The sequence below is a fragment of the Periplaneta americana genome, chromosome 12 (assembly GCF_040183065.1).
Source record: "Periplaneta americana isolate PAMFEO1 chromosome 12, P.americana_PAMFEO1_priV1, whole genome shotgun sequence".
Classification (NCBI taxonomy): domain Eukaryota; kingdom Metazoa; phylum Arthropoda; class Insecta; order Blattodea; family Blattidae; genus Periplaneta; species Periplaneta americana.
This window is the reverse complement of record NC_091128.1, coordinates 172,038,745-172,063,488: the sequence shown is the minus strand read 5'-3', so window position 1 is coordinate 172,063,488 and position 24,744 is coordinate 172,038,745. Positions and strand designations below refer to the sequence as shown.

Below are 24,744 nucleotides of genomic sequence, written 5' to 3'. Positions count from 1 at the left end.
CTAGCCATGTACCCCATCTAGTTAAAATTGGCTTTGGTGGCAATGGAATTTCAGGGTACATTTCTTTCAACACGTTAACTCTACTGGGAGCTTTGAGAAATACTTTTTTCACTGATGAAATCAACAAATCTACTTTAGGGAAATTGTCTCTGACCACTTCTGCCACACGATGAAATGCATGCGCCACACAAGTAAAATGAGTCAATTTAGGATATACAACAGATAATGCTTGTCCAGCTTTGACCATATAAGGGGCAGCATCGCTAATAAAGAATAACACATTATCGTACATAATACCCTTTGGCCACAGGATACCCATAGCTTCGTTGAACAGTTTAACTATAGTTTTGTTATTGCACTTTTCTAGAACATCACAATGTAAAAGAATTCGTTCAGAATATTGTTCACTTAACAAACCGATAACTACATTACCAACAAGTCTACCTTCTTTGTCGGGAGTCTCATCAATGGAAACCCAAATTGAACTATCTTTAATTTCATCTCTTATCTTCTGTATTGTCTCATCGTAGATGGATGGAGCATACGTCTTCCTAAGTGTTGACTCATCCGGGATTGTATGTTGAGTATATTTTTCAAGGAATTCCCTGAAGACCTTATTCTTTAGTTTGTAGAGAGGAATATCAGCAGAGATGAGAGAACGGCACAGGTCGATGTTAAACTCAGATCTTACATTCGATGTTGTTGGTTGTGTTAAAAACAATTGTCTCTGCTTGGAATTTAGTTGTTTGTTGGCCTGATGTTTACTAGTTGTAATGTGTTGTTGCACCAGGAACTTTTGTGTAGATGATACTGCACACTGACACAAATTACAAAATAATATTTTATTGTCAGTTGATAAACCATCTTCTTTAAATTCTGAAATGTAACTTGTTAGTTTTGATTTTAAATTGACTGAATGACGTACTTTTGGCATATTTACCGTCTTTATAGTATGATTTACAAAACTGAACCTATGTGTACTCTGACTGGCATTTAACTGTTGAGCTGCACAACTGAAGTCTGTTAAAAATTTTAAATTAAATTAATACAGTTTTGTAACTTACTTTCCCATTGTTGATAGGACTGCTAATTTTCAAATAACTCTGATGTTAAAGGGATTACTGAACATGTGTTTAAATCTCTATTGTTGAAATGTATTTTTAAAAGTTAATGGAATTTTGTTTTGTTTTATTGTTAAACCTAATATAATATGGACTGTTTTATATGAAATATGGAAAATATATGGAAATTAACGAAAATATGTACTAAACTCTAAAATATGGAAAAATATGGAAAATAAAAGTAGGATTTTTCAACCCTACACATTGTGAAACATAAAGATAATGCAAAATATAAATTATATTAGCTTTATAAGTAAATATGTATTTACATATAAATCCTTTCCCTGATGATAATGTTTCAGAACGTGAAAGATGAGGCAGAATATCGTCTGCAGAAGACTCAAGGAAACAATGGCCACCACGAAGACGACAACTCCTCGGCAGCAACAGTTTCATCACCAGAGCCGGAAGAGTACACATACGAAAGAGCAATCCAGGGTTACGTCAACTTTGCAGAGACAAGAGTCAAATCGAGGTCGACGGTAACGAGAAATAACCTTAACAGCAGTCAGGAGGGGCTCCAGGAGTCGGAGAAGCTGTCCAATGGGCACAGTGTGAAAGGCTTGCCATCCCCTCCACATACCCCACGTAGGCCTTCCGGACCAAAGATTGAGGAGAAGTTATCGGCACTTGAGAAGAGGAGGCGCAGCTCCACAGAGATCAACAACAGTGTAAATACTGACAGGAGGATGCCCATGGCGAAAGGCGACGTCCTCAAACGACGAGAGATGTTTGAGAGAGCCTGTGAACTCAGTGAGCAGTTATCAAAACCAACGAGGAGACTCTCAGAAACCACCAAACAGGGGGACAAAGCGAAGTGCAGTGAGTCCGACAGCAGCGCAGAGAATGAAGCAAAGAACTCACCGCACAGGCTCTCGAATGGCAACGTGCCTGCTGTAGAGCAACAATCTACAGACGTAGAAGAGCCTCAGAAAGTCCTGAACGGTGTTGATGGGTCTGAGAGGTCGCTGAGCCCTGAAGAAGACGTCGTGTACGAGACCAAAAGGCAGCAGCTGCATCATTCTCTGGACAGTCTGGACGCAGAAGGCTCGAGCGAGGGCCTGGAAGACCTGGACTGCTGTGGACACCCCTCGTCACAGAGTGGGGACAGTGGCATCCACACAGCCGACGTGTCTTGCTCCGTGAGCCAGGCCGATGAGCCTGTGGACGATGGTGAGATCATCGCGGCAATCAACAGCGTGGTGCCTCACCTGGAGACGAGCAGCAGTGGCCCAGATGTGCTCCATCTGGAGGTTGAGATCGTCAACCAGAAACACACATCCCCGGAGACCTCAGCTATCTTCCTGGATATGACAGGAAGCGACAAACCCAGAGCCGTAAGTTCAGTCGATAATCACGTGTCATCAACATTGTTGATGGTGGTGATGGAGGAAAACGAAGAACTTGTTGAAACCCAGACGCATGCAGTGACGGAGGATGACTTGGATTTCGAGCTTCCAGATGACAGTGAACTGCCACTTACAATGGCAGAAAGCTCGTCTGAGTCGGGAACTCCGCCTTCCACACTAATCTCTACTAATCAGGTGGCATTCGAGGTGGTGGAAACTGATTTAAATGCTACTAACATCCTAACAGCATCACAAACAGTTGAACTTGTTCCTCAGACCTTTCCTGAAGATGATGATTTATCTGCCAGCGCAGACTGCATGCAAAACCTTGTTACTTCCCAGGAGCAGGGTTCAGTGATGGAGAGAAGGAAGACAGTGGTGGAGGTTTGTGAGAAGATTAATATTGCTGGAGATGGCATGACGTCCCCACCCCCAACCCCTGTGATCACAGTACCTGATACCAGCGTCTCACCCTTCCAGGTTAGCTACACTTCAGACAAATTTCAATTAAGGCATGCAGTATGTCTATCAATATAGTGTAATTTTAGCAGCACAAAAATAAACAATTGAAGGGTTCAGAGCTATATCATTTAGTTTTAATGTGTATACTTTATATTATTTGCTATATGTTTACATTGAATTATGGTAATAACTTCATTGTTTTCTACGATTTTTGTAAATGGCGCTTGGCCCACTATGGTTCTGAACCCTTCAAATGTATAAAAGCTATCTTCGTTACACAGAGCAAACATCTGAGCAGTTTGCTTATGCCACTTTTGTTTTATCATTAAGACTTTCTACTTTGTGGTTAAGAGGATATGTACTTATTGCCAGTATAAGTTTAATAAAATTCAAATTTAATTTCTACATATTCTGAACTAATTTTCTGTTGGAATTTGGCATAGCCATTAGACCAGCAGTTCCCAAAGTGGGGTTCACGACCCCCTGGGGGGGGGGTAGTGTAAAGAGTTGAAGTGGGTGGCGAAATGATTTTCAAAATAAAACAAAAACTCTTTATTAACATGCATTTATTTTGAATTTAGAAACATAAAAAAACATTGAACATTAATTTTAACAGCATGACTTTCAAAACACAGCAATTATTTTGCATCTAGCATGTTCGTAACTTACTTGTTTCAACTTATGCAATATATGGAAAATGCAGTTATATTGTCAGACTCCAAAGCAGCTATTCTATCAATAGTCTCTAAACACACACCTTCATCTCAAACAGCAGAAATAACTAAAATGCTCTCTCAATTAATATCACTCAATAAAAGAATTGTATTCCAATGGATACCATCCCATTGTGGAATCCTGGGAAAGAGAATGCGGATGCTTTAGCAAAGAAGGGCAGCACTGCTACTTACAGACCTGTTACTAAATCTACGTATTACTCTGTGAAGAGATTTATTAAATCTACATACTTAGACTTCAACAAACAAAATTTGATAACTCAATCCAAAGGGAAAAAATGGAACTCTCTGCATCATAATCCACAGTTAATTCCCGATTTACCACGAAAATCGTCTGTAGCTGCATTTAGATTGGCAACAGGCCATGATTGTTTGGCCAAACACCTGCATAGAATTGGAATATATCAGTCCCCTAACTGTCCATTGTGCAACTCAAACCAAGAAATGGATTCGGAACACCTCAAAATCTGTGCTTCAGTGGCTGGGCATGATAATATCTTTGAAAAATATTGGAGTGCAAGAGGTCAAATGACTTTATTGTCAAACGCCTGGCATTAGAAAACAACAACATATATGGAACATAATACTTCCCACATGAAGAGTCAATAGCATATGTAATTGTTTCACATTTCATTTTGTGTTCAATTTTAACATTGATTAAAGTTCTCGTTAACACTTTGTTAAAAACATAAAATTTACTCTGTCACACGTTAAAAGTGTTAAAATTGTTAAAAAGGTATTTACCTTCGACAGACGGCCCGTTTCGACGCTATTTGTCGTCGTCTTCAGTGTCTCTTGAACCACTGCTGATTTTGGCTCTGCGATGTGCAGTTGTCGATGGTAGGGGTGGGAGTGTGTTGCTCCTATGGTGGGGGTTGGCTGTCTGTATGCTATGACGTATTATGATGTCAAACAATGTGTGCGTATTGAACTGTAGTTGTGTGTTAAGTATATATTGTGGGTGTGCTATTGTATTCTTATATATTTCGTATTGTTCTAGGATATTTAACTGTAAACTTTTTGGTGTGATGTGTAAAATTTCCATATCTGTTTCTATATTATTGTAGTCATGATTATTGTCGATAATGTGATCTGCATAATTTGATGTAATGTAAGGTTTGGTTATAGCTTTAATATGTTCGTTGTATCTTGTATCACACCAAAAAGTTCACAGTTAAATATCCTAGAACAATACGAAATATATAAGAATACAATAGCACACCCACATTACATACTTAATACGCAACTACAGTTCAATACGCACACATTGTTTGATGTCATAGTACGTCATAGCATACAGACAACCAACCCCCACCATAGGAGCAACACACCCCCACCCCTACCATCGACAACCGCACATCGCAGAGCCAAAATCAGCAGTGGTTCAAGAGACACTGAAGACGACGACAAATAGCGTCGAAACGGGCCGTCTGTCGAAGGTAAATACCTTTTTAACAATTTTAACACTTTTAACGTGTGACAGAGTCAATTTTAACATTTATGATAAAATGCAATAGGCCTACCATTGGGTAATCACTTGACATATGTATATGTAATTCTCAAGAGCAGAATTTTTCAAACATAGTAATTATTTAGCATCAAGCATGTTCGTAATCTGCTAGTTTCAATTTATGCATTAGATGGAATACAATACTTCCACATTCAATAATAAATGTAATTATTTCACGTCATAATTTAATTTGTGTCCAATCGTAACATTTATGATAAAAAGAAAACATTGTTCATGTAAACAGCTGAGTCAGTGCATATCTAATTATAATGTAACATTTATCTAGTCAAGTGGTAACCATGTTTGTTTGCCCGAATATTACTTTGCTCAACTTATATTCGTAATTAATATTCAGTGTGTATAATATGACACTTATGATGATCTGATGATGGCAAACAATTGCCGAAAACGTTAATCCAATCAATAAATGTGACATAGTTAATAATTAAGACTACACATTACTTGATAAGCAAGAAGACGGACTCATTTAATCTATATCCACTTTATTGAACATTAAAATCAAAAACTCTTTCAGCAGTTACAAATACAGTAAAACCTCGTTAATCCGGACCCCAATAAGCTGGACTTGGCTTAATCCGAACAAGTAAAAAAAAAAGGATGAGTTTGAAAACATTAATGAACCTTGTTTCAAGACTTACTTTTAGACTATGGAATTACAATAATTAAAATATTACACTTATAGTATTAAAAGTTGTACTGCATTGTATGTATTGCTTTACAATTTTTACTGTACTGTATTTAGGCCTATGCCCTTTAAATACACCATAATAAACGTGTTTTGTTGCTATAAACGGATTTTTAATGCACTTTCTAGTATTCTTTTTGGTTATTTCAGTTAATCCGGATTTTCGTTAAACTGGTCAACTTATCCCCCCAATTAGTCCGGATTAACGAGGTTTTACTGTAATTAATGTGATAAGCCTGCCTATTTTTCAGAACCTTGTCTCTCAAATCTGGAATAAGTATTTGATACACACACAGTGATATCACAGTCTAGTATATACAGTCACGAAACTTGAGTTGTGAGGGTGCTAGGAACAATAGACTGTGCCGGTACTATTTCACATTGTCTGTAATGAGGCAATAGTAGCGACCCTAGTGGTTAGCAACTATCTATGGATGCATATTTACTACGTATTGAGCTTCGTGACTGTATATACTAGACTGTGGTTATATCATTTTCAAGTTCGAGATTTCTCGTTTTTCTTTTGATGGCAATCATAGACGATTGCGACGTTGCAAATGTTATCAAAACTTTAAGAGCCTCATTTGCAAACTTGAGGTATTATTTTGATGCACAACTGGTCAATGTTCTGCGAAAAAAAAAGGTATAGTTTCAACATTCGTTGAGTAGGTACGTATTTAAACGAGTTTTTTCTTCATATATATTTTTTTTAATTTCAGCCATTTGAACGCAACGGATTCAGTATCCATCTGTGAATGTCGTAATTGTTTTGAGTATCTTCCGGAAAATACTCAAAAAGCTGATGTTTAAAATAAAATCGTACTTCGGGTGCTATCCACTGGTTTTGGGTAAAATTATAATTGTTTACGATTTTACAGGAATTTGTATTTTTTGGGGAGCCAGGAACAGTTACTGTAGTCGTGGCTGGGGGGGTGTCACAAACTGAAATCTCGCCCAAAAGTGGGCCATGCCTTAACAAAATTAGGGAACCACTGCATTACATAATACTTCCAGATTTATTGTACCGTTAAACATACAAGCACGTATCACTGAAGATCATTGCTTCCATGCCTGTTGAGTCAGTCTATCAAACAGCGTCAGATTGTCTTTAAGAACTGAGCTCCTACACGTGATTTTGTGCAAACATGTCAAGGACCTATTGCGATTTTTCCTTGAATCTCTCCATATATGTCTTATGGCTAGTCTTCTTCCCTGCCTTTCAAGTGATACATTTAACATAGATTCCAGGCGTTTTCCTGGTTCTAGATAACTTCTCCATTTCCTATGTCCTGTGTGTTGCGTACATTCAGGGGAGTCCGAAAATTTATTGATTGTCCCTTGCATACCTTCGGAAGTCGAAAAAGTGATTTTTTTTTTCTTTTTGTTCAATGGACTTTCGTCAATAGTATGGTGAAAAAATTTAGGTATATCTAATATTTTTCGATTTAAGACCTAACATGTGATACTATGTCAATTGACTTGGCCATTTAAATATTGACAGAATTTCTCACCTTGGGTAAGTTTGTTGCTCTTTTTCGGTAACTTAAATTTCCAAACTCCATTTCCCTTATAACTTCTACATTCTTTTACAAAAATTTATTAAATTTTGCATACAAATGTATTTCATATTTGAGAACAAACCGTACCTCTAGCACTGTTTTATCATTTCAATTTCTTTTTTCAGTAATAATTTTTATGTAAAAAAAATAATTTTACAATTCACGAAAAAAACCTTATTTATAAATTCAATTGATAAGGGTAGGATTTGTTAACAACTCATTATGAATTAAACAGAGGGGAAAGCATTACAAGATATTAAGATATTAGAGAAACCAACTTTCTCTATATAAATTACACCTCAACTCCAATTTAAAAATATAATTACCCTTAACAGTAAAGGATTTTTGGATTCTAAAAATTGTTTATTGTAAGTACAGTGCAGAAATATATTGATTGCACTATGCATATGTCCCTTGGAAACAATATAGTGCCACTAACGCTAATAAAATAGTAGGCAGATTGTGTGTTAGTTTGCTTAAAAAAAATTAGGTGAGTTACTTACTCATCAGAATGAACCAGGGAGACGCCTTCATTTTCGATGTATTTTCAGCACATTTAAAAAAATTACTCAACACTCGTAGCATTGTTATTATGTACATTGTTCACTAGATTCCAGGATGCGAGAATTTGATTTGTAAACCTTGTTTTTTAAATTCCCCCAGAGATAAATTAACGCCTTCATACATGATCACTGAGTTATAGCTAGGGATGCCAGATTTGCAAGGTGAAAAAGAAGAACACAGAGAAAGTCAAAATATTATTTTCATGTTGCGTCAATATCCTGAAACATTCATTCATTCATTCATGGACTAATTCTATGTGCTATAGGTTTTGTACATATTTGATTATATTAAATATAGCTCCCTTGGAGTCAGTAAGTATGAAAACAGATTTTTCAGAAATTTGAATAACACACTGAAGAGCATCGAATTCTGGAGATGCTAGTAATAAACTTAACTTAAAAGAGTGAACCAAAAATTAATAAATCCCTAGTTTTCAGTCCTGTACAGATCAGTCAAAATTAAAGTAGGGCCTATCTGTCTCTGACACAGAATCCCTCTATTTTACAAACTGTATATTAATATAAACTATAACTTGTTTTCCCTCATAACTTTAAAATGGATAAGAAAATTACCTACTTTCAGCAAATGATTCATTAGGTGCGTATAATTATTATTATTAGTATTATTATTAATACCAATAATAATATTAATGTGTAAAGCATTACCATAAAAGAAAATCACTATGGGTTAATAACTGCATCTAGTTTTCCCCTTCCTCACTTTCATTCTTTCTGCCTAGAAAAAATAGTCTGAAATCATCACTGCTAGCAGGAGTCATCAGATTGATGAAGCATCTAAGTCACAACATGATTTTCCAACAGTATTTCATGACATTGGTTACAGTGAATAGAAAAACCGAAGTATGTCTGGAAATCTTGATTCACAACCATTATTCTGTACAAATTTCATCAGACTTTACAGTACTTGAACCCATGTTGTAGCTGAAATGTCGATCAACTAAGAAGCAGATTTGATTTCAGTAACAAAATTTTTATACAATATAATCAGTTATCATTTAACATGCTTTTCCTTGTTTTAACCACTACAAAAAATTGTTATACTAAAACTGTAGTTTCTCGTGGCATTTGTAATTTTAGTATTTTGTGAATTGTCCTAAAGTCTTATAGACTAAACACCACTTGAACTACAAGAGTAGCGATTTTCACAGCTTTGATTTTCTAAATCTGCTCCAACATCGTAGATTTCATGGTTGTCTTCTCGTAACTGGTACCAGTACTTCGTGTTGCTGTCACATGATATTTCTGTCAATATGCTTATGTACTAATAGCATAAATGCTATAATTATAAATACTATTAGCATTATTATTACTACTATTGTGATTACATTGGAGCTTCCAGTATTGTTATCTTCATCTATTGTCATTTCTAACAACCTCGTTTGCTGTTCAGTACAATTAAATGTTATAGCCTTTGCCGAATCATATATTGGCTCATTTCTACTAGTAGGCCTAGTGTAAATTACTGTATTAGATCTCTTGTTGAGAGTTTCCGATCGTGAATTAATTTTATATTTATAGGTTTTCATCGTAATGAATTATATACACCAAATAAATATTCTGTGACTCTGTACGCCCACTATCTATGTGTCTAATAGCATATCAATTGACACTCTCAGAAAGTCACTAAACAAACATGGTGTCCTCAGCGAATAGGGATTATAAAGAATGGACACTTCGCGTCGGTATCTTTGATGTAGCCGGACTGATTTCAATGACCTTCAAGCCAGCTAGAGCGTGAGATTCTGCTTTCTCCCTAGAGTTGGAGCTGACATCACCCCAGCTAGCAGTCGACACAGCGGAAATATAACACATATAATTAATACATCTAGGTACATTGTGTACTCAAATAAAATAAATTGGATCCATAAAATAATAAATCCGTCATTAACTGTAATGTCTATACTCTAGAGTTCCTTTATAATGAGAGTTCAGACGTTGACCCCAACAACAATTAAAATATGTAATGATTTGATAGCGCTGAAAATGGAAAAACAAAACTCTTACGAGAAGTAAAACCATATACCTATATTATATACAAATATTAAACGAATTCGATACGTAATTTTATAATGTATTATATTATTTTATAATATAATTTATTATATCTGAAATATAATATATTATTATTACAACTAGTTTGTCACTGAGAAATAAGGAAAAGCTGTTAACTTGAATTTATTTGAAGCAAAGCGTTATTGGATTATGCAATAAGGTAGGCGATGTTTGGATCCTGTGTCTCAACTCTGTTCTCAATTATTATCTTAGCGTATGCTCGATTACACTAACCTCTAGCGCTTGAAAGTGGAACTAAATGCTGGCGCACAGAGAAACAAAACACAGGAAAATTCGCTCAGTGTCCATTCTTTGTAATCCCTATTCGCTGGTGTCCTATAGAAATATGATATCAGGGTAGTTGAAAAGTATGAATGTTACTATCGATATGTATTGTTGTTACAATCGATATAAAATATGTTGCCAACTTGTAAATAATTAACAGTCAGTTTTATATTGTTGACATACTTCAAAATGGAAATAACGGCAGTAATAGAAAAATATCAGAATTTGATCAAAGAAAAAATGCCTGTAGATATCAAATGCAAATATATGCATCATGAATAGAACATTTTAATGCATTTAATTATAAGTCAACATTTATTCAAAGCGTTTCTGTATGACAGTCGCCTCATCAAGATTGAATTGATATGCGGAAAATGTAATGTTCAAATGACTTTAAAGAAATGCAGTGATAAAGGAGATGGTTTCATAAAAAAATAATGAACAGGATTTGTCGATAAGGCATCAGGCATACGTCCTGGTCTGTGCTGAGCAAATTAACAATGCTAGAAATTGTTGTTGATTTACGATTTATTGCATGGCTATACAAATACTGTACATAATGAATATTATTTGTCTACTGACTGGAAATAATTTATTGAAGAAGTAACCTTTGAATACATTGAATTGCATAGCGACAAAATTGGAGGAACTAGTAAAATTTTAGAAATTTTCTAATCAAAATTTGGTAGAAGAAATGCAATCGAGGTCACTCTGTGGAAGGACAGTGGATTTTTGGTGGAGTCGAGAAAGGGAGTGGAAATTGTTATTAGTAGCTGTGCACGACAGATGTGAATATACTCTTACTAGTGGCTTGTGCAGCAAATACTGCTGCAAACTAAGTTCTTTAGACGTTCAAATAAAAATGTTCAGATTTATTTTCAATGAAGAATACTTGTCTTTTTGATAGTTATTTGCTTCCATAATCATGAAACATACTCCCTCTGAATGGATTTTTTTAGGCCAAATACTTTTTCTTGAACCTATCCAACTTCAGTTTTTTAGTTTCAACGCGAAAACGCAAGTATCAATGTCAGGACGATAGCAGTAGCTATTTCAGGTCATTGTGGATTGTGGGCAAAAGTTAAAAAAATGTCAGGTTTGCTAAGCTTTCGAACAATAGCATTTTCGTGTAGAACTTGAAATGTAGAGCGTAAAATCATTTTATCCTACTAAGAGATCTTGCTGAAATGATCTGGAGACTACAAAATTTTCTAGGCCTCTTATTTTATCAGTAAGTAATACCTTTTAATCTTTCCTTAGGAACTGTAATTTTTGCGCTCTCTCGATCCAATACTGAAGACAATGACACATATCAATATCTACACTACACCGCCATTATGAACTGTAATTTTTGCGCCCTCTCGAGCCAATACTGAAGACAATGACACATATCAATATCTACACTACACCGCCATTAAGTATATGAAAAAGACCCAACCCCACTGGGTTAATAAGTATAAAAATATTTGATTTTTAATAACAATATTATTATCTTACTTAAGTTTTGTAGTTATATATAGCAGTCACTCAGTAAATTATAGAAATGAAGATCTAAATTAAGATATTCTCTACATTTACTTACATAACCACAAAACGTTTCACTTTCATGTCATCAATGTAGCATCAATATTATGTACAATTAATGAAAAATAGATGCATCATGACATTAACTATAATAATATTTAATTTCTAACGGTAATAATGTCATCAAACCACCTCAAGTTTCGTAGATTTGAATATCCAATACACAGCTGTATTCAGAAAATTATACACTGCAGAATCAGTTTTTAATAACAAATTGAATTGAGCTCTAAATATGTCGGCAATCTGTAGGTCATGGCCTTCGTGTAATAGCCTATTGTTTATTGTAGTGTGTGTTTTGTTCTGAAATTCAATCAAGTCGGCCGTTATTGAATAAAATTAGTTCTCAAAACTGACAACAGATGGATTTTGGAAAATAGGAAAATTATGTAGGAAAATTGACATTTCACTGAAAACTACTACTTTTCCGAAAAACTTTAGGTTCCAAGCTTCAAAATGGGAGGCCATTTATTAAAATCCGTTCAGCCGTTTTCCCGTAATTTCCATTACCAGTTCAAATTATATATATAGATTGTTAACAAGCTACATGATTAGGAAAGAAATCAGAAGCACTGGAGAAGATGTCACGACAAAATTTATTGAAATTATTTTAAATATTGATTGGAGTACCACTGAAAATTTTTAATTTTTCCTTTCTGCTCATTAGTACCTTGAGTAATTCTCTAAGTTTAGTTATTGACTAAAATTATTCCTTCTTGTGTATATTTTTGTTCTCGTACTACTTAAATTTTCCCTAATAATAATAATAATAATAATAATAATAATAACGGAAAATGAGCCTTCTCTTGCGCATTTCTTGTGTATTTCCTTAATTTTTCCTACTGATTGGGATGTTCTTTATATTCTGTACTCTTTGAGTTTTATTATAATTATGTCGTTTCATAAGTAATGTCAGTTTTTTAACACGTTGTTTAAAAGTGCTCTATAAACTACTAAATTATTTAGTGTCGATGGAGTCGAGGATTCGCCAGAGATTACCTGACATTCGCCTTACAGTTGGGAAAAATTCCTATGCAGAACGAAAAGTTCAATAATAATAATAATAATAATAATAATAATAATAATAATAATAATAATAATAATAATAATAATAATAATATATTTAATCTGACAGGATTAAGGCCATAAGGCCTTCTCTTCCATCCTACCAGATAGCACATATAAATACAAAAAAAGAAATACAAACACTGATGAAAATGATACAAATTAAGTTAAAGCCCTATAGAGGGTCAACATTGTTCGGATCAAATTTCTGCAAATTTAAAGAACAAAACTAAAATGCTTTCAATCACTTATTATCATAATACACTGCTTCTTAAGTTCACTCAGCGTATTGGGAATTAAATCAATGACTCTCCCAAAACATGCTATGAAATATTTCAGAAATTACTGACATTATTTACGGTTCAATACGTATAGAGTTATAAAATATTGTGATTTAGAGAAAAAGGAAGAGGTTCAGTTATCACACAACAAACCTACACAACGACCTATTTGTATGTTAGGTTTATGCAAACGAAGGAAAGCAAATACAAAATGAAGGAAAGCAAATCGAACAAAAAGTAAAGTCATTTCTATTCCGAAAAAGAAACTGAAGTCATACCTGCAAATAAAATAGTTTATTGATGAATTCTACAAATGTGTAGGTACTCCTTCAATTTGATTTATTAATACCGGTACTATGAAAAATGAACCTTATCTTGTGTACTTATTTATGTTTACATTATTGATATTAACAACTAAATAATATGTCTTGCATATGCATTTCTTTAAATGTGTCTATTGACTGGATGTGTGCCTTTTCTTATACTCTTTCAATTTTATTCTAAAATTAAATAAAAATGAACCTTGTTTTGTGTAATTCTTTATGTATATACATTGTTAACAACTACAACTGTGTCCCGTCTATTTCTTTAATTTGTCCTTATTAAGTACTGAAAAATATCTTTATGTAGTGTACATTTCAATATGCCTTATTGATAACTGGAAAATTTCTCCTGCCATAGGATCTCATGTGTTAAAATCATCCTTAGCTATAATTAGTAATCATTTGTACTCAAGAAACTTTTATTGTAAATGATTTCCTATGTTTTCTCATCATTATCTTAATGTTTTTTTTTCTTTCAAATTGTGACATACATAATTGTTTTTAATCATTGTTCATTATGAATGGATTAGTAGGCCGATCTATGAACCCTTATTTAGGATGGCTTTTGTTGATACAAATTTATTATTATTACATTTGATGGAGAAGGGATGTTATATTATTTTTTTTTAATTTGGTAGCATTTAATGCTTATCGAATATTGAATACTAAAAACACCAATCGAGCCATTACTTCCGCTAACCTTGTTTTGCATATAATGTGTGATAGGTGATCCTTATAATGTACCTGTTCCACTGTCAAGTCCTGCAATCACGACAATTCTACAAATATGTCAGAATATTGTAGTTTAGTTTAGATTAGATTAGATCTTTATTAGCTGATAGAATTACAAGCATTCATGGCATCGACAGTATACAAGACAAATGACATAACATACAATATAATACAAATAAGCTTAATTCTAAATAATTCTGTGCTGAAAACCAGATTTGCACAACACATTCGTTACTGGAGGTACCTGTAGATTAACAGGAAGCCACAATTTAAGTCACAGAGAATTTGTGTGCACTCAAAGTTGGGTTCTGGCATCTTGAGTTGTGTGGATATAAGGGAAAAATTGTGACGGTGCCGTGTATAGTTCCTGCGGTAGCTCAGTTGGGAGAGCATTCGTGTGCTAAGCAAAGGGTCCTGGGATCGATACCCAGCCCCGGAACAATTTTTCCTTGAAATTATTCGAAAGTAAACTCTATTTTCTATTGGATAAAATGTGCAATGGAAGAAAGGCATTCTCAAATTTGAAGGAAAACCTGTTTTTCTAATGGTTGAAATTCCCAGTATGTATATTTAATCATAACAATAGAATCAACTTGTGTTTACGAGGGAGTGAAGTAGAGAAAGAGATTGACTTTTAGATAGGAAATTATTACCATGACAGATTTATAACAATAAAGTGCCAATAAATATGACATTTGTTACAACCAACACTGTGCCAATAAATAAATATTGCTTGGCTTATGTACAGTCCAGGCTAAGTTACCCCATGTTTTAACTCTCTTCAAAATATCTTTCTTTAAAAGTACAATACATTTTTCTTCTTTCAATTTCGACCTAAATAATTTTTCAATAATAAAATGTAGTATGCAAAAGAGTTCTATCAAACCCTTCGTTTGGTAAAAAAAAAAAAAGTACAATTCTTTTGCAGGACAGACCTCACATCTCAGTATTGTTTATAAATATTATTGTGTTGTAAATACATTTCCACATTTAACAAATTTTCAAAAATAGAGTAAATACGAATGGCAGGACAGATCTTTAAAATACAGACTTCTAGTAATCCTACAATTTACATATACTTTGACATGAATAGCGCCAAAAGAATTGTAATACATTAGAATCCTGATTATCAGTCACTCTATTAACCGAGTGATGAATTATCCAACTGTCTTTTTCTCTCTCTCTCTCTCTTGCTTTTTAATTTTTTTCTTCAGAAATAATATATAATATGTAATACTGTTTTGTACATTACATTAATACATATGTTTCCTACAGAGCATTATCACAAGCCTGTACTGTATAACTTTTCTTTTCTTTTAATTGTTTATTTTACGACTCTTTATGAACATATATGGTTATCTATCGTCTGAGTGATATGAAGGCGACAATGCCAGCGTAATGAGTCCAGCGCCGAAAGTTAACCAGCATTTGCTCTTAATGGATTGAGGAAAAACTCCGGAAAAAACCTCAACCAGGTGACTTGTCGAAATAAGGAATTGAACCCGGGCCAGCTGGTTGCATGGTTAGGCATGCTAACCGTTACTCCACAGCAGTGGATTACTTTGTAACTTCTACATAAAATGTATTCCACGGGTGTCAACAGAAAACGTATTGTCGTACATATAAAAAAAAATGCAAATTGAATGGTTAGGGAAAGGGTAACCACAGTCTAGTATATAAAGTCACTAAGCTCAATACGTAATAAATATGCATCCATAGATAGTTGCTAACCCAGTAGCGGCCTGCGATTACAAAGGTTGGCAGTTCTGCATGAAAAATAGTGTATTTAGCAAACGCATGCTGTTTATTGCATCTACAGACGTGGACAAATTATTAGACTAAACCTTTTTCTTGGAAACATAATATAATTCGTCATATCAACTATCAGTATAATTCACAGAGTCTCTATTGTTCTAAATATGATTGTTTACATCTTCTAGTATACTTTTCCAATGGTTATAAGTGTATTTTTTCTGGCTATGTTGGTACTACTGGTGTTTTAATTATATACTGCAGAAGATATTCTCCCATGGCCTGCAAGAAGACCGGACATGAAAGAACTTGAAAATCTGTGATCTATACTGAAGAAGAAAGTGAACAAAAAGAGGCTTACAACAAAACATGGACTCATTTAAGCCCTGTCTGATATCTGGCTAAATGATGCTGATATTCAAACAAAGTATCAAACTTTGGTTTTCAGCATCCCTGACAAAATCAACGTGTTAATAAAGAATACGCGAATGTTCACAAAATATTAGTAACCTCCAGACTCAAGTTTCTGTTCATTATATCTGTGCAAAATAAATTTTTGTTCATTATTTCTAACGATAAATACAGCTTCGTTGCACATATAATTAATTTTGTCTAATAATTTGTCCACGTCTGTAAATCGGATAACGCGTGTAATTACAGCCCCTTCTCGAAGTTGACTGTGCACCCGAAATTGTACTCCAACCATACGTGTGCTACACCTCTCCCACAACTAGTCATGTAGTGGAGATGTGCCCCACAAGCTTTTCTAGTTTTTTCTTTTTTAAGTAAAATTAACTAAATCCTTCACTCCGGTGTTTCTCCATGTATTTTCTCCTCTAAACAGAACACACGGGTGGGGGAGAAAGCGTTTTCATGAGCGCAGCAAAAAACCAATCGTTTCCATTACACATTTCGGTATTAAAATGACTAGTAGGCTACATGATTTCCTAGACTTTTTCCAGAAATTTCAATATTTAAATTTTGTGTAGGACGTCCTAATTTCTTAAGTTAACATGCAATTTCTCTTTTAATTTGGAAAAGGATTGGTCGATTAGGTTTTCATTTCATTCATTTTTAATATAAAATATTTCCTTAGATACACTGACTAAACACATCACACCACCCACAGTACTATAACACACTGGAACTGTAATGATATACAGCAGTCCAGAAGCCTATGTGTTCTAACGCAGGTCATAAAGAGATGAGGGTGTTGACGGTTCGGAGAGAGCTGCTTCGGTTGCAGCTCTAATGCAGTCTTATGGGACGGTGAAGAAAACCAGTTTTCTGCTGCCGACTACCCTATGTTGAACTTCAGGAACTGCCGATCACAGATCCGAAAAGTACACTACAGATAAAATTCTCGAGCAGTTCAAGGCTCCTACAGACAGTAAAATCTCGAATCGAAGGAGAATGAATTGGAAATATAAATGAAACAATGAACTAGATTACATAAAAGCGCGTTTTACATTTTACATTTTTTCAGGTCCATTTAAATGGCGGTTCTGCAGCTCTGCAGTTCTTATTGTAGAGCCGCCCCTGCGCTAACCACTAGGATCGCTAACATAGCCTCATTACAGACAATGCAAAATAGTACCGGCACAGTCTATTGTTCCTAGCAACCTCACAACTCAAGCTTCGTGACTGTATATACTAGAGTGTGGGGTAACTATGACTCATCTCGCATGAGGTTACAAGACTGAAATTATAACTGCGCTATTTAATAAATAATAAGGATAAAGTATATAAATCTACAACATGAGACCTCCATTATTCCTATCTTTCCGCAGACACAAGGAGTTCCCTTGTCTCTTAAAAATCCGTTGTTGACAACCAGACTTAAGCAAAACACCATGGAGGAAATTACGAAATCTTCTATGGTACGGATTATCCGATTTTTTCGATTAACCGTTCAGTTCACCCCATTCATTATCACGGATAATAGAGCTTTTACTGTATTGGATTCTCATTTTAAAATAAAGTGATACTTTAAGTCTTGAGGAGGTCATTGAAGTGGCAGATATTGATGCAAGTGATACTCTATTAGGAAGTGTGATATGAAAGTTGTGTTTAAAAACCCGACTACAAGGAAGTCTATGGAATGTTTTAAAAATTTCAGCACTTGTCCTTATCACTTTCTTTCTGCTGATAGCATGCCGCCACTGAATTTATAAAACCCATTAAAGCTGCATTATTATCAAGGTAATAAAATAACAAATAATTTCACTTAATTTACACCCATGTCGCATATTGAGAAACAGATATTTGCATTGCATTTCATTTTTCCTTTATCAGTCCGACCTTCAGTTCTGCTGATAAGAGATGAGATAAGGTCCTGTTAACAGTGTGCAAGATCCGCTGTTCCATTGTACTTACACTTTATCCTAAGTATGGATTCACACCTCATTTTTAAACACTAATTTCAACATCATGTTAAAGATAAGCTGTGGTTTGTTTTTAATACTGTTAACCTAGTAACGAATTTTTTTTTGTAGGAAACTGACGTCCTGGAACAGAACGTGATGTTGGCGAACAGCGGGGCTGCACCCTCGGAAGCGAGTACGGGGAGTGAAAAGTGTGAGACTGGGGACACAGAAATCAATGACTGCACCAAAACACAAGAGTTGCCTTCTGCAGAGAACTTTGCTCAAAGTGTGCCTACAGATACAAAGCAGGAGCAAGTGCCCAACAGTTCACCCGAGGAAGAGGTGTTCATCCCCGTGAGCACAAGTCAGGTACGGTACTGCACTAGATTGTTTTATTACTGTCATTGATGGTTGAAGGCACAAAAACTTCAAGCTAAATTCTTTAGTATTTCGTAGTCATAATGCAATAAACATATTTGAGAAAGAAGAGTTTTTAAATTATGAAAATAACATTCAAATTATGATCTTCTTCTTGATATTCAATTAATTTTTAGTTTCTTAGTATACGAAGCATAAAGAATGTATGATGATAACATTTTATTTTTATGATAGAATTTCTTTGAATTCACATTGCAACAGGAAGTAAATATATTGAAGCAAATTTAAACCTGCAGAAAAGTATATTCTATTATCCATGTGCTAAAAAGGATAAATGTTCATCTCCCCTCTTGCTTAAAAAAGTCCCTTGTGCAGACACTTGTATTTCCCTATTTTGACTATGCGGACATTTTACTGACTGACCTCTCCAGCGACAACAAAATGAAACTTCAACGTGCTCATAATTTGTGTGTACGTTTTGTAAGCAATGTTCGTAAATATGATCATATTACCCCATCCCTGGAAGCAATAGGTTGGCTTAAACTAGATAAGAAAAGAAATTTACATTCACTTCTCTTTCTCTTCGAAACCTTGAACTCTTCTATTCCTTCGTACCTGTCGTCTCGCTTCACTTACCTTTCTTCCCACCACAATCTGCACACACGCTCTCGTCATGAAACAATATTAACAATACCATCCCATCGCACCTCCTCATACTCATCCTCTTTCACAATAGCCCTGCCAAGACTCTGGAATTCGCATCAGGGACTGTCGAAATAAAATGGAATTCAAACGCAAACTTACTAGGCACTTGGTCAGTAATTGATTTCTTGTAAATAGTTTCCTTAGTCTATCACAAAATGTTTCAATATCCAGTAATTTAATCGCTATACAATTTTGTTATTCTAGATTTAATTTGTAATTCAGTAAATATAAAATATTCTTTGTTTTTCTATGATAAATTATCTAGCTTTAATTAGTTCAGATAATCTTTTCGTACTTTGATTTTATTGTAATTGTAACTGTAAATTTAATACTAATTGTAATGTTATTTGTAATTGTAATTATAAATGTAATACTAATTGTAATTTTATTGTTCATATTATAGTTGGAATCTCCTGGTAGAGGGGCAGAGAAGGCCTGATGGCCTTATCTCTACCAGGTTAAATAATTAAATACTACTACTACTAAATAAATTTTATAGTTTAATTCTCTTTGCTAAAATGTTTAACTTGTGTAATAGCATTATGATTATTTAATAACAATGTTGGCCAGATTCCGCCTCTGAATCTCGCGAGTGATGTTGAGGTAGTTGCTGGTCTTGCATTCCCCCTGGGTCCACCTACAAGCGCTGAACCTCCCAAAGAGAAGCCTCCACCACCACCCACAGATCTCAGCGACGATGAAGTACCTCCGGTAAGTCAAATTGCCATTTGCACAAACGTAAGAAAGTAAAAATTCCTTATTATTTTTCTGCAAGCTGCTCACTACGCCAATTTTTTTGCAGGTGACGTCTTTGAAACGACTGGACTCTACCAAACGCATTAAAAAGGAAATACGAAGAAAACGGTCAGACTTCCTGGGCATAGAGGGTGGCAATGATGACAGCTATCTTGAGCCAGGTACTTTATTCAGCTGCATTTGTACAAGTCTACAATCTGTCCTAGTTACTTACTTCTTAATTATTAGTACGAGTGTCCAGATGTTACTAACATACTGTATTACATGGTATACCCAGAGATCTAAGAGCCATGAATCTCATGGAATCTGTGACATCAATTAACATTGAGCAGTTTTCATACTGTTAATACTTTTTATATACCGTAAGGCAACATTAAGAGTTAGTTGTAAGAACTATCTGTAACTGAATTGGGTGACAATAGAATTGCCGTGTTTTCAGAATAATAATAATAATAATAATAATAATAATAATAATAATAATAATAATAATAATAATAATAATAATTATAATAATAATAATAATAATAATGATAATAATAGATATGTACTAAAGGACTATTACTGAAATTATATTTAATAATAATAATAATAATAATAATAATAATAATAATAATAATAATGATAATAATAGATATGTACTAAAGGACTATTACTGAAATTATATTTAATAATAATAATAATAATAATAATAATAATAATAATGATAATAATAGATATGTACTAAAGGACTATTACTGAAATTATATTTAATAATAATAATAATAATAATAATAATAATAATAGATATGTACTAAAGGACTATTACTGAAATTATATTTAATAATAATAATAATAATAATAATAATAATAATGATAATAATAGATATGTACTAAAGGACTATTACTGAAATTATATTTAATAATAATAATAATAATAATAATAATAATAATAATAGATATGTAATAAAGGACTAATACTGAAATTATATTTAATAATAATAATAATAATAATAATAATAATAATAATAGATATGTAATAAAGGACTATTACTGAAATTATATTTAATAATAATAATAATAATAATAATAATAATAATAGATATGTAATAAAGGACTAATACTGAAATTATATTTAATAATAATAATAATAATAATAATAATAATAATAATAATAATAATAATAATAGATATGTAATAAAGGACTATTACTGAAATTATATTTAATAATAATAATAATAATAATAATAATAATAATTTTTATTTATTTTTATTTATTTATTTCAAATATTAATGTGCAAAACAACAGCACAAGGCCAATTACAGTTTAGCACAAAATAAAAAAAAATAAAACAAGACAGAACAAATGATTATGAATGAATGACAGAAAATGGCAGTGAGATGAAATACAATCAATATAATGGTCAACATTAACCATTCACCAAATGCAACAAACTAAATGGCAATATCTAACAAATAATAAAAGATATTAACTAACAAGTAAGGAATATCATGCATAAGTAAAATCAAATCAGATCTTGCAAATTGGCACTTTTAATACATCTGGCTATTGGAGAAAGGGATTTAAATAATTTAGTGAAAAAAATTCTTTGACCACGAAAACCTTTCACGGGAATTCTAAGGTAGGTGTTATGTATAAAAGAATCACAATCAATTACACCATTAATAGCATGCCACAGGTATTGAGATGGCCCCCGAACGAGCGAAAACCAAATCTCTGTTTGTATCGAGATTTGGTCCTAATGTCAGCATAAGTAATATTAAGGATTCTCTGACCCAACAATCGACTCTGGCGAATCAAATAAATATCAATTTCCTAAAGGTTACAAAACTAAAAACAAAATTTCAAACATATTCTTCTTTCCACATATTAGTGGAGGAAAGAGATTTTGAAGCTATTAATAATCCGAATGTTTGGCCTGAGGGCTGCTTAATTGCACCGTTCTACGGGAAGCTTAAGCCCGAACAGCATTTTGATTTTGCTACGCCAGTGGTTTCCAATGATACTCAGGGCACTTCCTCCTAGTTATGTTCTTCTATTGTCATGTGTAGTTCTTATAATCACCTTGAGATTTATTACCAAAATGTACGAGGACTTAACACTAAAGTAGATGAAATTTTTCAAAATATAGTATCCAATAATGATGCAATCATCTGTCTCACAGAAACATGGTTATCTGATTCTGTTTTTAGTAGCAATCTATTTCCTCATTCGTATACTGTGTTTCGTGCTGACAGAGTGCGTGATGACACTAATAAATGTAAAGGTGGAGGCGTCTTAATTGCGGTAAGCAATCAGATTCCCATTATATGCAGGAGATATGACCTAGAAAAAATTAATGAATGTGTCTGGATTGAGATAAAAATTTCTGATGGTAGTAATTTATTAATTGGTAATCACCAGGGAACGGATTTATATGGACTAAAAATATATGAAATATGTAAATATATATGTAGTTATTTTTACCAAAATATGGAATTAAATATGGATTTTTACCAAAATATGGAATTAAATATGGACTTAAAATTATAAAAAAATGACTATGTACGTTAAATATTGGTACATTTTAATCAAACTAAACAAAAAATATAATGGACGTACCTTATCTTCCAATGTAGTTTCAACAAAACACAATTTTTATTGTCTGTTACCATAACAATAGGTTACAAACATTTCTTTCAAGTGCTGAAAAGTGAATCTTCTTCTATTGTCTCTGAGGATAGATTTATACTGACTAAAAGAGCGTTCGACGTCACAAGAAGTAACTGGTACATAATTCAATTTCACAATGTCTGCTGGGGATAAGTCCAAGTTAATCTTCACTGTTGATTCACCACTCATCACAGCAACAACCTTTTGTAGTTCTTCATATCCAGGGTTTTTTGAAAGTACAGTGTCCACCTTAGCTCTTACTGCATCTGCAACTTTACCTCTACCACGATTCAGTTGTTCCACAGTACTATTTATAATTTCAAAACTTTCAGATAGTGAAAGGTGCCTATTTTGGAGACTTTTGAGCGTTTTTATGATGCATGAAAATGTATGCTGAATGTGAGCTAAGTCATTCTTCACACTTATGTCACAGGTAACTGTTTTCGCAGTATCAATTGAGACTGCATCTTCAGAGTCCAATGCAAGGAGAACATTGTTAATAGAGTCTATATGTTCGGCATAATATTCAACTGCTTCTAGCCATGTACCCCATCTAGTTAAAATTGGCTTTGGTGGCAATGGAATTTCAGGGTACATTTCTTTCAACACGTTAACTCTACTGGGAGCTTTGAGAAATACTTTTTTCACTGATGAAATCAACAAATCTACTTTAGGGAAATTGTCTCTGACCACTTCTGCCACACGATGAAATGCATGCGCCACACAAGTAAAATGAGTCAATTTAGGATATACAACAGATAATGCTTGTCCAGCTTTGACCATATAAGGGGCAGCATCGCTAATAAAGAATAACACATTATCGTACATAATACCCTTTGGCCACAGGATACCCATAGCTTCGTTGAACAGTTTAACTATAGTTTTGTTATTGCACTTTTCTAGAACATCACAATGTAAAAGAATTCGTTCAGAATATTGTTCACTTAACAAACCGATAACTACATTACCAACAAGTCTACCTTCTTTGTCGGGAGTCTCATCAATGGAAACCCAAATTGAACTATCTTTAATTTCATCTCTTATCTTCTGTATTGTCTCATCGTAGATGGATGGAGCATACGTCTTCCTAAGTGTTGACTCATCCGGGATTGTATGTTGAGTATATTTTTCAAGGAATTCCCTGAAGACCTTATTCTTTAGTTTGTAGAGAGGAATATCAGCAGAGATGAGAGAACGGCACAGGTCGATGTTAAACTCAGATCTTACATTCGATGTTGTTGGTTGTGTTAAAAACAATTGTCTCTGCTTGGAATTTAGTTGTTTGTTGGCCTGATGTTTACTAGTTGTAATGTGTTGTTGCACCAGGAACTTTTGTGTAGATGATACTGCACACTGACACAAATTACAAAATAATATTTTATTGTCAGTTGATAAACCATCTTCTTTAAATTCTGAAATGTAACTTGTTAGTTTTGATTTTAAATTGACTGAATGACGTACTTTTGGCATATTTACCGTCTTTATAGTATGATTTACAAAACTGAACCTATGTGTACTCTGACTGGCATTTAACTGTTGAGCTGCACAACTGAAGTCTGTTAAAAATTTTAAATTAAATTAATACAGTTTTGTAACTTACTTTCCCATTGTTGATAGGACTGCTAATTTTCAAATAACTCTGATGTTAAAGGGATTACTGAACATGTGTTTAAATCTCTATTGTTGAAATGTATTTTTAAAAGTTAATGGAATTTTGTTTTGTTTTATTGTTAAACCTAATATAATATGGACTGTTTTATATGAAATATGGAAAATATATGGAAATTAACGAA

At 33.6% G+C, this 24,744-nt stretch overlaps 1 protein-coding gene across 6 annotated transcripts in view; it reads left to right on the top strand.

The window, feature by feature from the left end:
• Positions 1-24,744, top strand: part of smash (smallish) — a 598,237-nt gene that overhangs the window by 512,519 nt on the left and 60,974 nt on the right. For 4 of the 6 annotated variants that reach the window (XM_069842563.1, XM_069842564.1, XM_069842566.1 and 1 more), the window contains 5 exons: positions 1,424-2,458; positions 2,813-2,950; positions 18,592-18,831; positions 20,116-20,256; positions 20,348-20,462. In XM_069842563.1, the coding sequence (XP_069698664.1) occupies positions 1,424-2,458; positions 2,813-2,950; positions 18,592-18,831; positions 20,116-20,256; positions 20,348-20,462 (1,669 nt within the window). The remainder of the gene's footprint in view (positions 1-1,423; positions 2,459-2,812; positions 2,951-18,591; positions 18,832-20,115; positions 20,257-20,347; positions 20,463-24,744) is intronic. The other 2 variants (XM_069842565.1, XM_069842567.1) reach the window with 2 other exon arrangements.